Source organism: Leptopilina heterotoma, unplaced genomic scaffold (genome assembly GCF_015476425.1).
Source record: "Leptopilina heterotoma isolate Lh14 unplaced genomic scaffold, ASM1547642v1 Lhet_22, whole genome shotgun sequence".
Taxonomy (NCBI): Eukaryota; Metazoa; Arthropoda; class Insecta; order Hymenoptera; family Figitidae; genus Leptopilina; species Leptopilina heterotoma.
In genome coordinates this window covers 301754-319623 of record NW_025110937.1, presented here as the reverse complement: position 1 = coordinate 319623, position 17870 = coordinate 301754, and the positions used below count along the sequence as shown (strand labels likewise).

The 17870-nt window shown below is 27.3% G+C and overlaps 1 protein-coding gene across 4 annotated transcripts in view; it reads right to left on the bottom strand.

Moving 5' to 3' along the window:
• The window catches only part of LOC122501985 (blood vessel epicardial substance-like), a 187111-nt gene that overhangs the window by 76783 nt on the left and 92458 nt on the right, over positions 1-17870 (bottom strand). For 3 of the 4 annotated variants that reach the window (XM_043611806.1, XM_043611809.1, XM_043611807.1), the window contains 2 exons: positions 12657-12724; positions 386-721 (listed from right to left, as the gene is read on the bottom strand). In XM_043611806.1, the coding sequence (XP_043467741.1) occupies positions 386-712 (327 nt within the window). In that variant the 5' untranslated portion in view covers positions 713-721; positions 12657-12724. The remainder of the gene's footprint in view (positions 1-385; positions 722-12656; positions 12725-17870) is intronic. The other variant, XM_043611808.1, reaches the window with a different exon arrangement.

Sequence of the window (17870 nt, the reverse complement as noted above, 5' to 3'; positions counted from 1 at the left end):
GAGCACATTAAAATTTTGAGAAAAGTGGTGGTAAAGACCCAAAAAAATTTTTTTTTGTTATTCTTGATATGGGAGTCGTTTTCAATGTATTTTCGTCTTCTGAAGACGATCCAGGCTTCCAAATTTGTCTAGCACGTTAAAATTTTGAGAAAAGTGGGGGTAAAGACCCAAAAAAAATTTTTTTGTTTGTTATTATTGATATGGGAGTCGGTATCAATGTATTTTTATCTTCTGAACGCGATCCAGGGTTCGAAATTTGTCCAGCACCAAAGAATTTTGAAAAATCGGGTCTCGTAATCGTATGTTGCCGACAAAAATATACATAGTATGACTTAAAAACATAGTATAAATTCTGAATTGTTTGTAGAATGCATAATATAATTACTTGAAAGAGTTTGTGTTGAGCGGACTCCCATTCGTCGCAGTAGCTTTCAGTTGATAGGATTGTAACATTGAGTCTTTCAGTGATATTACTGGCCTCGGTGCTGTTCCAAACGTCCACCCACAACTCAGTGTAATTGAGATCGTTGAGTAAGTAACCCTCTTGGCTGGCGAGGCCACTGTAGTTAAAAATGTAACCCTCGGTGGAATAGGTTGCCGACGTTGAATTGGTGAACGGTATCGTCGAAGGGGTTGATAGAAGGCTACCCGTGGAAGTGGGAGAGCCCGTCGTATTCGCCATTTTTCGTCGAGTACGCGTCGTACGGGCCATCACCCTCTTCTGAAATCAAAATCCAACATTCAATCCTCCCATTCATTTTATTCTCCACTCACTTTCATCTGTATTTTATCAGTTCTTTTCATTTCTGGGTACTTGACTAGCTCTTAAATTAACTCATAACTTAACTCTTGACTTTGTTTTTGATTTAATTTTTTTTTATTTCAGAGTTTAGTTAAAAAATAGTTTAAGAGTTTAGTAAAAAAGATAAATTAAGTTAAGGGTTACATGAAACAATTTGGAAAAAAAGCCTTATAAAAAAATTCAACGATAACCATAATCAGTGATTAATTATAACTGCATCTAATTGATCACTCAATCACTACTTACAGATCAAGCAAAAACGATAAATCCTCTTTACTTTTTAATTCAGGTCAAGGTTGCAATTTAAAATGCCCCAAAGCTATAATTGTATATTTAAGATAACAATTTCGAGATCCTTCACAAATATAATTCACCAAAAAGAAAAAAGAGAGAAAAAGAATAATTTATGAGTCAAGAAAAAAAACTCCCTCCTTCTTCCGGTACTGATGACAATTAATGATTTAAGATAACAACTTCCTGAGGAATAATCCTAATGGGAAATCGATGTCTTGATGCTGAATATTCATTTGACAAGGAAATTCGGAATCCGCATACGTATTAAATTGGAAAATCAACTTCTTTTTTGTAATTTTATCATTCAGGAAGTTGAATGAATTTCAAATAAGCTTAATCTTCTTTAGCAGTGACCACTTAAATAGATTATAAATGTACTCAGTCTTTTGAAAAAGTACTGGTAAACATGAAAATTGGACTTATGAGAGAGAAAGAAAAAGAAAGAGAAAAAAAACCAAGGGCTATAAAATTGTTTTATAGTGGTAACTCTTTTGCAAATATGATTCCGTAAAAACTAGTTTACGACTCTTGAGAACTTTATCTTCATATCGGTATCAAGAAAATCTTTTATTTCATTCACGGAAATAGTTTTTCTCAATAATATACATAGACATTTTTACCATTGAGGTAATAAAAAGTGCTTTGTATTTTTAAAGTACGAGTACTATTGGTTGTCAGTATGTTAGTGTTTGGCATTTTTCCATATAGCTTTCTACAGTTTTTCGAGAGTTTTAGTCACATTTTTATCATTATTTTTTATTTTTTTATTAACCTCTCTGTCAATTTCTTCTTTTTCATAAAAATTTAAATGTTTTTTTGCTTTCTCTGTTTAAGAAAAACTAATTATTCGAGAAATGAAGATTAAGATTTTAATTTCAGATTATAAAAAAGTGACTTATTATTTTTATCTATACTAATTATCCATTATTTACCAAGTAAAGCATATTATGAATTATTACTATTGAAATTCATAATCCTTACGAGAAAAAACTGGATTAATTGGCATTTCGTTCACTTTGAATTAATTTCAGATTTACTCGCTAATTTATCATTACGTAACAAAAACAAATTTTACAAATAAAAAAGCAGAGTTAATTAATTTTACACAATTTCGTTAACAAAGAAAAATTTTTTAACTTATTAATTATTAATGAATTTTTATTAAAATTGTTTTCATTTTTGCTTCAAAAAAATTCTTCCTTACATTCATTTTATTTTTCTTTCTTCTTACTTGCAATATAATAACAATTGACAGGTAAGTAAAAAATAAAAAAAAAAAGTTGCTACATCAAAATTTACATATTCCACTTGACACAGATTTTGCTGAACAATTTTAGAAAATGTCAGCAGAATTTTTATTGTTTTGCAATTATCTACACACATGATGCTCCCATCATAAAATGTTTATTGTACCATTAAAGTTAAGAAGAAAAATCATTTCTCTCTAAATCAACAAAAATTTGTATACTATTAAAGAAGAATTTTTGATCGAAAAGAAGTTTATAATAATCAGACTTAATGGAATTTGATTCACATCAAAAGGTAAGGTTCAGGAGTAATTATCTCTACATTAAATTTTCAACCTAATGGCAAGTTGAACTCTCGAGTATACTCTGATTCACAGGCCTCTGCGTAAAGCTCTATGAAAACGAGCTTTGATGTTTACAGTAATAAAATACGGCTTTTCACGTATATTTTACTCTTAACCCCATTAAAAAAGTTTCATTAATTACAAAAACCGCAAAAAACAATTTTTTGTGTTACTCTTTTTATTATAAAAATATGATTCTATTGAAAAAAAATTCCTTGGGAAAAATTTTTTTTAATAAATCAAACTTTTAACTGTATATTCAAACAATTTACTGCGAATGTAAAATGAATTTTAGATGATTTTTCTTTTTTTGATTCTTATTAGTGACAATTTTTTTTCGCACGCTGACAATTTTCTCAATATTTTACGAATAGAGATATTACCATTGAAGTGAAATATTTTCACGGAGACTTTTTTAAAATAATCAGACAAATTCTATCCATTTCACACACCTGCTTCTTTCATTTTCTTACACCACATGTTACACTACCCAAATTACGTTTATATTTGACATTTAATTTTTCCTAAATAAGAAGAAATGGTCAAAAAAAATAAAGAAGAGACAAAAAATCTCTTAATTAAAAATTTATTTAAAAGTTTTTAGAAATAAAATTTAAAAAATTAATTAATAAAGTAAAATTCACACTTATGGTAGAAAAATTATTAATAGTAATTTATTTACTTAAATTTACCATAACTAAGAATTTTATTTATTTAAGAAAAAATTTTGTTTTTAAACTTCAAACATAGCAAGAAATGAACAATTCAGAAAATTGGATTTAGCATCTAATTTACATTGAGAATTTCCGACGACAACTGGACAATGAAGGTCTATTTTCATTAAAATTTTCCTTTTTATAAAAAGCTCATTTATTTGTGGACCACAGTGAGAGAGAGAAATGCTCTAGGGAAAATAATAAATTTTCCCTGGCACCTGTAACCATTAACACGCAGTCCTTCCCTCAGAAATGGGTCCACACTGTAATTCCACTCGGTAAAAGGTCTTAGAGTCTCGGAGATGAAAATGCACGTCAACCGTGAGAATAAATTCCCTTGAAAATTTATACACATATTGTGAAGATAAATGATCGCTAAAAACGAACTTCTTTAAACGATTCGAAAAAAAATTCAATCACACATTTTAGAAAAGAAAATATCCCTAAAAAATCAAACTATTTATTGTGTTTAATTTTATTTACGAAAAAACTAAGCGAATTGAGTATTATTGGAAAGTTCCGTCAACGGTATTCAGACGGTAAGTTAAACTAAAGACGGTAAGTATCTTTGAAGATAACGGTAAGTACTGAAATAATTTTATTCAATGTTGAAGTATAATTAATTTGATTCAGTTAGAACATAACTCAAGACGGTAAGTTAACGGAAGTTAACGGTAAGTAAATCTAAAGACGGTAAGTGTCGAATTTAAAGAGACCGGTAAGTACTGAAATAATTCTATTCAATACTGAATTACAATTAATTTGATTCAGATACAATTTAATTTAAGACGGTAAGTAAACGGTAAGTTAAGCTGAAGACGGTAAGTATCAAATTTGTTGCTGACGGTAAATAAACTAAAGAGAGTGTCTAATTTTCCAACACCTGTAGGCTCCAAACTAAATGTAATCAATGTAGAATTATAATTATTTAAATTACAATAAAATTTTAGACGGTAAGCGAACGGTAAGTGAATCTAAAGATGGTAAATATCAAATTTCGAAAGACAGTAAGTACTGAACTATTTTTTTCAACGCTAAATTACAATTTATTTTGAAATAAAATATAGTTTGCGGAAGTAAACGGTTGTAAACATTTAATACTTAATAATACTTCAGTAAATACTTAATACGGTAACTTAATCTAAAGACGGTAAGTATCAAGTTTCGAAAAACAGTAAGTTCCGAACTAATTCTTCAATGCTGAATTACAATTAATTTATTTTTAACCAAACTCTAGTTCAAGGCAGTATTTAAGACTTACCGTCTTTAGTTTAACTTACCGTTTACGTAAGTAAACGGTTTACGTAAGTAAACGGTATGTTAAACTAAAGACGGTAAGTTTCAAATACTAAATACTCAATAATACTTAATTAAATACTTAATACGGTAAGTTAATCTAACTACGGTAAGTTCAACTAAAGACGGTAAATGTCAAAGTTTTATAAGACGGTAAGTCCTCAAAAAAATTATTTTCCCGTAAAAAGATGAAAATAACGATACAATTCAAAATCGCTAAGTGACTCTCACTAACCTCTGATTTCTGTAGGAAATGAACCATAACTTTTGAGTTCGCTTATTTGCACTTGAGGGTAAGGCTGATAATCTCCAAGAAATTAAATTCATGAGAAAACCTAATTCCACTTGAAAAGGAGCCAAATCAATTATCTTTTCTAGATCGGCTGGTATCTCTTTTGCATCACTTCATGTCTTACCCTCAAACAACTAATCTAAATTTACTATTCAATTCTGTCAAGTTGGCTTGTAATTATTTGCCAAATTATAGAGTGCAAAAGGGAGGAAAAGGCGAAGGACGAGCTTTAATCATCGTTAAGATTTCCAGAATCTGATTTCCACCATTCGCGCGATTTATCATGTTTTCAACAAAATGGTCCCTTCTTCAAAACAATTGCAATCTTGTTGTAAAATTTAATTTTTTAAACAAAAATTGAAAAAAATGATAACGAGCATCAAAAAATAAAAAGACATAAAAATAAAGGTACCAAAAAATAAAGACATAAAAATAAACGTACCAAAAAATAAAAACAAAAAAAAAATAAAAATACAGAAGAACAAAAATACAAAAAAATTAGAAATGCAAGTAAATAACAAAAATAGAAAACAAATAATGAAAGAAGCAATTAAAAAGAATAAGTGAAAATGAAGCAGACGATAAATACAAACAATACTAAATTTAAATGAAAAGATATAAAGGACACAAGAGTGACAAGTCCAGATAACTTGTTCGTAAATGACTTCCTTTTTGAATGTTATTTAGAGGCCATATAAAAGTGACCTTTAACTTGACATTTTGATAGTCTCAAGTGTTCGTTTTTGAAATTTAGGTTGCATTAATGACAATATCTCAAACAAAGAGAATAATTATCGATCCCCTTGACTTTCCCCCCCCCCCCCCAAATAGAAAGAAACACCTGACTATAATAATAATAATAATATTAATAATAATAATCATAACAATAATAATTCCTCAAGTGCTTCATTAACGACAATCATAATTTTCTCCATCGGAGCATAAACAATTGACCTATATAAGAATTCCAAAGACAAAGTATTTTCATTTTCTCTTTCTTTTGACGAATTTTTCATTAGATAATATTTCATATTTCACTGGACAATTCCCTCACATTATTGTCAGGGATAAATTATTCCAATCCAATTTAGCCTCATAAAGAGACATTTATTTAGACAGTGATTTAAAACTGAAAAAAATTTTAAATAGAAAATACAATTTTTATAATGTTAAATAGAAAATACAATTTTTTTATAATTGTTAAATAGAAAATAAAATTTTCGATAATTGTAAAGTAAAAAATACAATTTTTGATAATTGTAAAGTAAAAATTGTAAAAATTGTAAAAATAATCGAAAATAATATAACGGTAATTAAAGATGTGATTAATGGGAGGAGTGTGAAATTTGGGAAAGTCTATAAATTATAATGGTAGTCTAGAATTATTTACGAAACGACCTTGCCTGTGACATGACAATGAATGAGTCTTTCAAGTTCGAGAGTCTGAATAATAATTGGAGCAGTGGTAAAAGTAACTATTTTAACGAGTAAGCAACAGCAACCACAATTATCCGATGTTCACTGTACTCAAGTTAAGGGGATCACGCATATACGTTATAACAAGTTTAGTACAGTCGAGGCCACTCGAGAATTGCGTGACCTGAACTCCATCGACTAGTACTTTGGTCAAAGATACCAAATGATCGAATGCCCGTTAAGATAGCGTCTCTGCAATTTTCTTTTTACAATTTTATCACCTTTGCAATTTTTTAATTATAATAACTTGAGAAAATTAGAATTTTAATGTTATTCAACTTTCTTGTTTTTTAAATGGTGAATGAGAGAGAGAGAGAGAAAATGAGAAATGCACATCGACGGTAAGTGCCAACGGTAAGTGTCTTTGAAATTTAAGAACTAATTTTTCGTTTGAAGAGAATTTGAATATTCTCTACATTTTTGGTTTTTAATAAGGTGAAGAATTAACATAGGATTTCCATTTGCAATAGGAATTTACATCGACGGTAAGTGCTGACTTTAATGTTGGACGGTAAATGTCTTCTAAATTAAAGAACTAATTTTTCGTTTGAAGAGAATTTGAATATTTTTTAATTTTTTAGTTTTTAATAAGGTGGAGAATTTACATAGGATTTCCATTAGCAATTGGAAATTAAATCGACGATAAGTGCCGACAATAATTGTTTGACGGTAAGTGTCTTCGAATTTGAAGAACTAGTTTTCCTTTTGAAAAGAATTTAAACATTCTTTAATTTATTAGTTTTTAAAAACGTGGAGAATTTACATAGAATTTCCAATTGCAATAGAAATTTACGTTGACGGTAAGTGCCAACAATAAATAATAATATTCACTGTAAGTGTAATCTAAAGTGAAGAACTACTTTTTCGTTTGCATAGAATTAAAATATTCTTTAATTTTCTAGTTGTTAAAAACTTAGAGAATTTACATACGATTTCCATTTGCTATAGGAATTTACATCGGCGGTAAGTGCCGACAATAAGTAATAATGTTCACGATAAGTGTCTTCAAAATTGAATTACTAAAATTTCTTTTGAAGAGAATTCAAGTCTTATTTCATGTTTTAGTGTTTAATAAGGTGAAGAAGAAACAAAATTGGAATACACATTAACGGTAAGTGATTCACGGTAAGTTACTAAAATTTGTTTTGAAGAGAATTAAAATATTATTTTATATTTTAATTTTATAACAACCCTTTCACTTCTAAAATAGTGAAGAATTTACATGGGATTCAGTGCAGTGGAAATTTAAATTGACGGTAAGTACCAACAACAAATCACGAGGTTCACGGTAAGTTTCTTTGCAAATGAAGAACTAATATAATTCCTTTTGAAGAGAATTTAAATATTATTTAACTATTTAGTGTTTAATTAGATGAAGAAAAGAAATGGAAATATATATTGACAGTAAGTGCTAACTAGAAATAACATCGATCACGGTAAGTGTCTTCGAAATTAAAAAAATAAAATTCTTTTCGAAGAGAATTAAAATAGTATTTAACTTTTCTACTGTTATAAAGGAAAGAGAAAAAGAAGTCATTGTCGGTAATAATATAAGTGTGTGACGGTAAGTTACTAAACTTACCGTCAACTGTAAGCACAACTTACTGTAAGGAATTCGACAGTTGACAGACGCACGGTAAGTTCAATTACGATTTTTTCAAGTCATCTTACTATTTTTTAACTTCACTTGTATTTAAATAAATCGAAAATTTTTTTCTGCAAAAAAAAGAGAGAGAAATAAGAGAGAGAGAGAGAACTAGTAGTACCAGCAGTATAAAGTGAACTTTGACAAGGCAAAAGAAAAGCAAATAGAATGCAACAAAGGGATCCATAAAAGTTGAACTCCAAAAGAAATAGACCAAAGGAAGGATTTAAATGTCAGAAAAAGAGAAGGTAGAAGTAGATTGAGAGAATATAGAAACCAGAATGGAGGAACGTAAAAAAATATTCTAAGCTTACAAAAACTTTCAAATTTCCCTTTCAAAAAAAAAAAAAAATGATAATACACCTTCTCATCATCTTTGATGAGAATGTAAAAATAAAAAATTAATTGCAGGTAAATTCTAAAAAGTACGCCCCATCAGCGAAAGAGAGAATTCACAAAAGAAAAATGTTGATATAACTGAGAAAAGCGGGGTTTGGTCAGTGCCATTAATGTCTTTCTCGAGTAACAATGTTTACTCGTGGTTGGTGAAATGTCAGCGTAGCTTTGTCAGCTAATGACAATAGAACATTAAGAGTTTGATCAATATCCTCTTGATTTTCACTCCGCAGGGCTTTCGATATATATCTACACACTGTCGTAATACTGCCCTCGCACTAAAACTGAATTACACTATAGTAAAATTATAAATTTACGATCAACTCGATAAACATTTCCCTCTTGTGCCTTCATATGAAATTTAATTGCAAATGCAACTGCAATATTAATAATCCCTCTACTTACAACATTTCGCTATTATTGGATTTCAAGTTAATAAAGATGAATTATTCTCGAATTTAATGTACGATAAAAGGAGGATCAAATTCGATAGAAGTTGAGGTGGATGGTACGTGAATTTGGTAAGTTATCGTAAATTTGATATATAACAACACTTGACGGTAAATGCAATTGACTTATTTACTAAAAACCATGACGGTTACGTCACTTACCGTCTTTTTGTAATCAAAGGACGGTAAGTCTTGTATCGAACCCAACAACTCAGTAAGTACCGAGTACTTTCCGTCCAGTACACGGTACTTATTATTCTTAGTTGTTAGTAATAATAAGTACCGTTTACTAGACGGTAAGTACCAGAAACTATAGAAGTAGGTGTATAACAAACGACGGTAAGTTCTTTTGTAGTACTGAGTATTTGAAACGCACCGAATGCATAGTCGACGGATAAATAATTCACTTACTAACGTAGTAATTCTAATACTAAATAACAAACACTTATTAACGACGGTAAGTGCTAATATTGAAACTACCGGTCAGTAGAGAGTATTAAATAAAATTAAACGACAGTAACAATATAAGTGATGAATAAAGAATAATATTATTCAAATTCATAGTACAACAAACGGTAAGTGCCAGTGACGGTAAGTACATTTAATAAAACTTCTACTAGACAATAAATAATAGAAAAAGAAATAATAAAAAACTGATTGACATAGAATAATATTAATATTAGTATTAATAAATAAAGATAGTACCAAAGGCGGTAAGTTTCCCCTATGAATAAAACGACGGTAAGTTAAGGACAAACGACGGTAAGTTTACATATTCGAAATTACCAGCGACGGTAAGTTCAATTAATAAAATTTCAATTCTACAGTAAAAAATAATAAGAAACTAATAATAAAAAAAACTAATTGAAATAATTATAATGACGGTAAGTGCAATCGACGGTAAAAATAAAAAATACTAGAGAATCGATAGAGAGAAAAAAACATTAACAACAATTTGAACAACATGACTAAAAACCTTAATAAATTATAAAGAAAATTATTATAAACAAAAATAAGTGAGAAGAAGAAAAGAAAAGTATTGAAATTTACAGTCAAGTTAACATTAACGGTTATTTTAAACACCAGAAAAAAATCTCATCTACTTAATATTTAATACAAATTTAAAAAAGAACCTTTAATTTCTAATTCCGAAACTTTGATCTTTATCTGTTGCAATTTGACCACTCGAGTGGAGGTCAGCAGAAACTTTTAATCTTTTTGGTACTTTTCCAATATCCAAAAACAGTCACTGATGCAGACGAGAATCCGCATGATTTATGGGCAATGAAGAAATATCCCCGAAAGAGGGACTATTTTATATGTATTCCTATTGGATTTCGATATTGAAGTTTCTAAATTGAACAGAGCCTTTCAGCTCAAGAAAAACACTTTGGAAAATTAAGTATGAATGAAAACAGAAAAGCAAAAAAGAAAACAATTCAGATAAATGTAGACACATTTATTTATTTTTTTATTTTTCTCATTTTCGAGTCAACAAATGTTCTGACTTTTTTTTTGAGAAAAATAAAAATAATAAAAGCACTAAAGTTTCCTATGGACTTGTAAAAGTAGAGTGTGACTTATAGGGGTAAAAAATATATTTTCAACCTATTCTTTAAAATTTCAATAATTTGCGTGCACTTTGCACGCAGCAGCTAAATCTGCATTATGGAAAAATGCCACGTGATACGGAAGGCAAAAAGCATTGAAAAATTATTATCGAAGATGAGAGAGAGAGAGAGATTTTCGAGCTCAGAATATAAAATGCATTTTAAATTTCTCTCAATTCGTATATATAATATAGGATGTGAACACACAAAAAAAATTAATAAAAGAAACTAGAACACATTATCTTAGATTATATTATATATTTGTCACGATTCCGAGAAATTTTTGTTTAAAATTTTATTCTTCAAATTTATTCTCGAAAACTAGAATTAAAAATTCTTTTTTTATTTCTTCACAATCATCAATTTTATAGGGGCATCTCTTTGAAATCAGTTTAAATTTTACGTTCCTCTGATAATTTCGATTATTGGAATTGAATTATTGAATTTTTTTTTTTTTGCCTCACTTTTGTTGGAGATATTCATTTTTGATACTAGTAAACAACTTCCAAATGATTTCTGACTAAAATTGTTTTTACTACTATTATTAGGATTCGAATAATGTAAAGAGACTATTGATAAAAATTGATATTTTTACTAATAACGAAATATTTTTCTACTACTAACAAAATCATTAATAACGAAAGTAAAATTAAGTAGTAAAATCCATTTTTAGTCAGGCGAATGATTTTTTATGATTTTAACAATTCTGACTGGAAATATTATTTATTATTACTAAATAAATTAAATAATAAAAAAATGAAAATGAAAGTAATTGTAGACGTCTGACGAAAATTGGTTTTTACTACTGACAAAATAATAAGTGACTATAAGTAAATCAAGTAGTAAGGGTCATTTTTAGTCAGACTTACATTATTTATATTCGGTTTTAGTAGGTCTGACTAAAATTTTCATCTACTACTAACGAAATCCTAAATGACAAAAGTAAATTAAGTAGTAAAACTCATTTTTAGTCAGACGAGCGATTTTTTAGTATTACTGCAAAAATTATAGAATAAAAAATATAAAAATTAAAATAATCTAAAGAGACGTCTGACGAAAATTAGTTTTTACTACTTACGAAATCGTAAGTAATGAAAGAAAATCAAGTAGTAAAACACATTTTTAGTCAGACGAACAATTTTTTCATGAATGTAATAAGCCTGACTAGAAATATTTTTTAGTGTTACTAACTAAATTGAATAACAAAAAAAGATAAAAATTAAAGTAATTCAAATAAACGTCTGACGAAAATTGGTTTTACTACTGAAAAAATAATAAGTGACTACAGAATATTAAGTAGTAAGAGTCATTTTTAGTCAGACATACACAATTTATATTCAGTCTTTATTGGTCTAACTAAAATTATTCCATACTACTAACGATATTCTAACTAACAAAAGCAAATTAAGTAGTGAAACTCACTTTTAGTCAGACGAGCGATTTTTTAGTATTACTGCAAAAATTAGAGAATAAAAAATATAAAAATTAAAATAATCTAAAGAGACGCCTGACGAAAATTAATTTTTACTTCTAACGATGTTACAAATAACGAAAAAATAATAATTAATTCGAAAATAAATCCTTTTAAAAAATAAGTAGTTAAATTTGTATATAGTTAGACTTATCAAAGTTTACCCATTGAATTTTTTTTAACTGCAGATTAAACTACTTTATATTTTAACTATACTAATAACTTTTTGTAGATAACACGTTTCACCTCCAAACTTCTAAAATATAAAAAATAATCAAAGCTAACCAAGTAGTAAAAATCATTTTTAGTCAGACTTATCTTTTTTTTAAATATAAATTTTAAAGTTCCAAAAGAGTTATGCCCATATTAATAGAAAAAAAGAGAGACAAAGAAAGACGAATGAGGCAGTAAGTAGATTTAGATGATTGATATTCGGTGCGATATTCTAGAGTCATATATTCATCAAATGATGAAAACGAGTAGGTGGAAGAAAACCTTTAAGTCTTAAGGTCACATAGCTCAAGACGACATCACCCATTAAAAGTGATTTATGTTTTTTTCTGTTTTACTTTTAAAGGAGTAATTATAATTCGATTTAAAAAAAATCATCAAACTCACCTATCCGTAGAGCCACCGGACCACCGGATTAAATATTTCCAATAGCTGATGATGGGAATCCAAGGATTCTGAAAGATTTTTAATTAACTTTTAATTTCCATTAACATTCAACTTTTAATTCTTATTATATTTTAGTTTTAATAAACATTCCGTTTTTTTCATTTTTATTTTAATTAAAATTTAGTTTTTAATTATCATTATAGTTTAATTTTAATAAACATTCCGTTTTTTTAATTTTAATTTTAATTAAAATTTAGCTTTTAATTATCTTTATTTTAATTAACATTCAGTTTTTAATTAACATATTTTAATTTTTATAAACATTCAGCTTTCAATTATTATATTATTAATTAATAATATATATATATATATATATATATATATATATATATATTTATTTATTATTAATTATTATTATTATTAAGTAATAGCCTCATTAGGGTAGTGGCCAGAGTGTTAGGCCAGGCAGAGGTCCGTAGGTCTTGGGTTCGATTCCCCGCAGCGAAAAATTTTAATTTTACTGAACATTTAGTTTTAGAACTAGAAATTAACTTTAAGTGAAAACTTCGTTAGGGTAGTGGCCAGAGTGTTAGGCTAGAGGTCCGTAGGCCTTGGGTTCGATTCCCCTCAAAAATTTTAACGAAAAATTTTAGTTCAGTTAGTTTATTTTACTTTTAACTTTGAATTCAGTTTTCAATTAACATTCAGTTATGAATCTAAATAAATAAATAAACATTAAATTAATAATTCGTTTACTAAAATGAGAAGAGATTGAAGAAAAGGAAGAAATAAAGAAAGAAGCTTGAGAATTATTATTTAACGAAAAGTAAGCAATCAATTTAAATTGTGAATTTTCAAGTAAACTCTCTCGGGAGTTTATATTTTGATATATAATGGCAGCGTAAATAGAAATTCACATTCTTGTAATCCATACATAATTTACAATGCAAAAAGTTATTTATATAGAGGGAGAGTTATTAGTCGATAATATGATAACAACCAAGAATCCATAGATAGGTATAATTAATGTAAAATCCTGAGGTATAAATTACTTCTATATAATAAATTACTCATGAAATGATGCAGGTTCTATTAGCCGCAACTGCCACGGTTTGTGGCCGTTCCACAGTTGATATCTGACTTACTGTGACACAAACTCGACCTGGATGTGTAAAACCATTACTTACTATAATTGCTGTCTTGAACTAAATTATTATTGAAATTCAAGTATAAATTTACACTCCATTATTACTTAAGAAAATTTATATAAATAAAGAAAAGCTACCTTTCTTAATTCAACTTTTTATAAACTACTTTTCATTAAAACTACAATTTTTCCAAAAAACAAATCTGCTAATTCAAAATTTCATTTTTTAATTTTAATTTTTTGATATTTAACTCCTCTTCACATTTTTATAATATTATTGGAGAGAAATAGATTTTCTCGAACTCAATTCACAATACAAAAGAGAATTCTTTTTTTTTTCTTTTTTCACGTGTAGTTAATCCAGAAATGTCGGCATTAGGAATTAAACGCAGTTATATATATCACCAACATTTTTCGGTTCAGTAAATTCTACGGAATTCTATATAAAAGTCCTCCTCGACTTGGAAGTTATAATGGTCGGTGGAAAATTCCTTCTGAATGGGAGAGCCATTAAACGAAATACTCGATTTTAAGTGTGGAATAAAAAAAATGTATTGGATGAATAAAAATAATAAATCGTTAAATTATCGGGTCATGATTTTATTTTCAAACTATTTTTAATTATTATTAAATAATTATTAGAAAAAAGTAGGTTAAAATCCACTGAAATACTTAAAATACTTATTTTTTGATAATTCACGGTAAGTGTAGTTAATGATGAAATTAAATAGACGATAAGCTCAAATATTTGAACTTACCGTCGACGGTAAGTACAATTTAAGAAGGTAAACAAACGGTAAGTGCTGTCATAGGCAAAAAGACGATAATTAGAAATATTTGAACTTACCGTCGACGGTAAGTACAATTTAAGACGGTAAGTGCCGACATAGGCAAAAAGACGATAAATAGAAATATTTGAACTTACCAGCAACGGTGAATACAATTAAAACGGTAAGTACCGTGAGAGAAAAATTTTAAAAGACTTACCAGCGCCAACGACGGTAAATGCATGTAATTATGTTTGTATTTGTATTTACCGTTACTGGTAATTTCACACATTTTAACTTACTGTCTTTTTTTCTTGATGTCACTTACCGTTTTCTTAACGTCTTGACTTGTACTTACCGTCGACGGTTAGTTCAAATATTTCTACTTATTTCAATTTTTACACTAAATAGATCTAATCACAGGATAACAAATAATTTGATAAAAATAATAAAAATCTGATTTAAATTCTATTTACAGGGTTACCACAAAAATTTAATTTTGTTTTTTCCTGATTTTTCCCTAATTTCCAGCTAAAGAAATTTACAGTGAAAAAAATCCTCTTAAAGTGCGATATATTCCCAGTCTGACTTAAAACGAGCATTACTACTTAAACCACATTAACCAATTCAAAATCTCCTCTAAACCAAAAAAAAAAATCCAACACTCTTTAAGTCCTGCTTCCTAAGAAAAGAAAAAGATAATTAACACTCGGATAGAAAATATTGGTCACTGACCAAACTTGAAAATTGTCCAATGCAAGTGCCAAAAATTGTCTGACTGCTGAAATTAATAGTTATTTTTCTTCTACAGCAAAAGTGTAGATTGCAGTTTTAACAGTTCCAAAAAGATTAAATTATATAAATTTTTTTTTTGAAACTATAGCGTTTGTATATTACTCGTAAAGTTGGCAAAGGGAAAAAAGTGCAGAATATATAGTGTATAGCAGATCCTCGGATTATGTCTCACGTGAATAAACAGAAAGACTAAACGAGACCCATTCAACCGTTTTACCTATCTTCATAATATTAATAATAATCATAATGATAATAATAAACAATAATAATAAAAATTGACCTTGAAAAAAATGCTACACTTTTTTCTCACCACTTTTCGCATACATAGAGTTCTACAAAAAATGAGGAGAAAAAAAAATACAAAACTTGAGATGAACTTTCGTCCATGAATATTCATGATATGTTAAAAAAAAGTGTAAATAAGACTTTTCATCATGCACAATTTTTCAGTTGCAGTCTGTTTTCTCATGCTATCTTTAAACTTTATTTTTTTATTTTTGAACCATATTTTTTAAGTTTTGGTTGAATGAAATTTTTTTCTGAACAAAATAGTAATAATAATATTATTATTACACTAAATTATTTTTATTAATATTATTATTACATTATTACTACACTATACAATAGAGAATAGTAATAATAATAGTAAATAGAGACGTCTGACTAAAATTATTCTCTACTACTAAAAAAATCCTAAGTAATAAAAAAAAATTAAGTAGCAAAAATCATTTTTAGTCAGACGAACGATTTTTTTATGATTTTAATAAGCCAGGCTGAAAATATTTTTTAGTATTACTAACGAAATTAAATAATAAAAATAGATAAAAATTGAAGTAATTCAAAGGGACGTCTGACGAAAAATGGTTTTTACTACTAACGCAATAATAAGTGACAAAAGTTCCATCAAGTAGTAAGAATCTTTTTTAGTCAGACATACGCTATTTTTATTCTATTTTAATAAGTCTGACTAAAATTATTCTCTACTACTAACGATATCCAATCTAACAAAAGTAAATTAAGTAGTAAAACTCATTTTTAGTCAGACGAACGATTTTTTATAATTTTAAGAAGCCAGTCTAGAAATATTTTTTTAAGTGTTACTAACTAAATTTTATAATAAAAACCGATAAAAATTAAAGTAATTTAAATAAACGTCTGACGAAAATTGGTTTTTACTATTAACAAAATAATAAATGACTACAGCAAATCAAGTAGTAAGGGTAATTTTTAGTCAGACATAAACAATTTCTGTTCGGTTTTAATAGGTCTGACTAAAATTATTCTCTACTACTAACAAAATCATAAATGACAAAAGTAAATTTAGTAGTAAAACTCATTTTTAGTCAGACAAATGATTTTTTCATTCTTTTAACAAGTCTGACTGAAAATATTTTTTATTATTAATAACTAAATTGAATAATAAAAAAAGATAAAAATTAAAGTAATACAAATGGACGTCTAACAAAAATTAGTTTTTACTACTGAAGAAATAATAAGTGACTATATTTATTTATTTTTTTTATTTATGATAACTATAGGAAATCAAGTAGTAAGGGTCATTTTTAGTCGCAGACTTACATTATTTATATTCGGCTTTAGTAGGACTGACTAAAATTTTTCTCTACTACTAACGAAATCCTAAATGACAAAAGTAAAGTAAGTAGTAAAACTCATTTATAGCCAGACGAGCGATTTTTTAGTATTATTGCAAAAATTATAGAATAAAAAATATAAAAATTAAAATAATCTAAAGAGACGTCTGACGAAAATTGTTTTTCACTACTTACGAAATCCCTAAGTAATGAAGAAAAATTAAGTAGTAAAAATAATATTAAGAATAAATAATAATAGTAGGTTCATAGTATTAATAATAATAATAAAAATAATATAATTTAACAATAAAATTTTTTTAATTTTATACTACTTTTATACTACAATTTTATATTTTACACAAATATTATAAATCTACTAAATAAAAATAACAACATAAAAAGTATTATTTTAATAACTTTTGTCCAATAATAATATGTAGAAAATAAAATTCAACTCTCTCGTCAATTAAATTTCCATACTGTTATATATTTTATAAATATATATTGTATTCCAGAGGCAACAAAATAAATTTTAATTTTAACGAGCACAGATTTTATTATTAAATTACTGAGTGGTAAATAATTGCGTTGCGTTTAATTTATTATTGAATCAAAAAACAAAAATCAAATATCAACTTTAAAGCTTTTCTTCTCAGTTTTAAATTACAATCCGGAAATAATTTATATACATTAAAAAAGATTAATCAAAAATGCAAATTAAAAAAATAATTAATTACTATTTACTCTAATTAGAAAGAATAAAAATTAAAAAATTTCGAATTTTAATATTTTTCCTATCAGTAGAAAAAAGACTGAAAAAAATTACGTTTTTTTATGGATAAAAAATATAACTCTCAAGGTTTAGAGAAAATTAAAATCAATATAGTGGCAATCTACTAATGGACAGTAAATT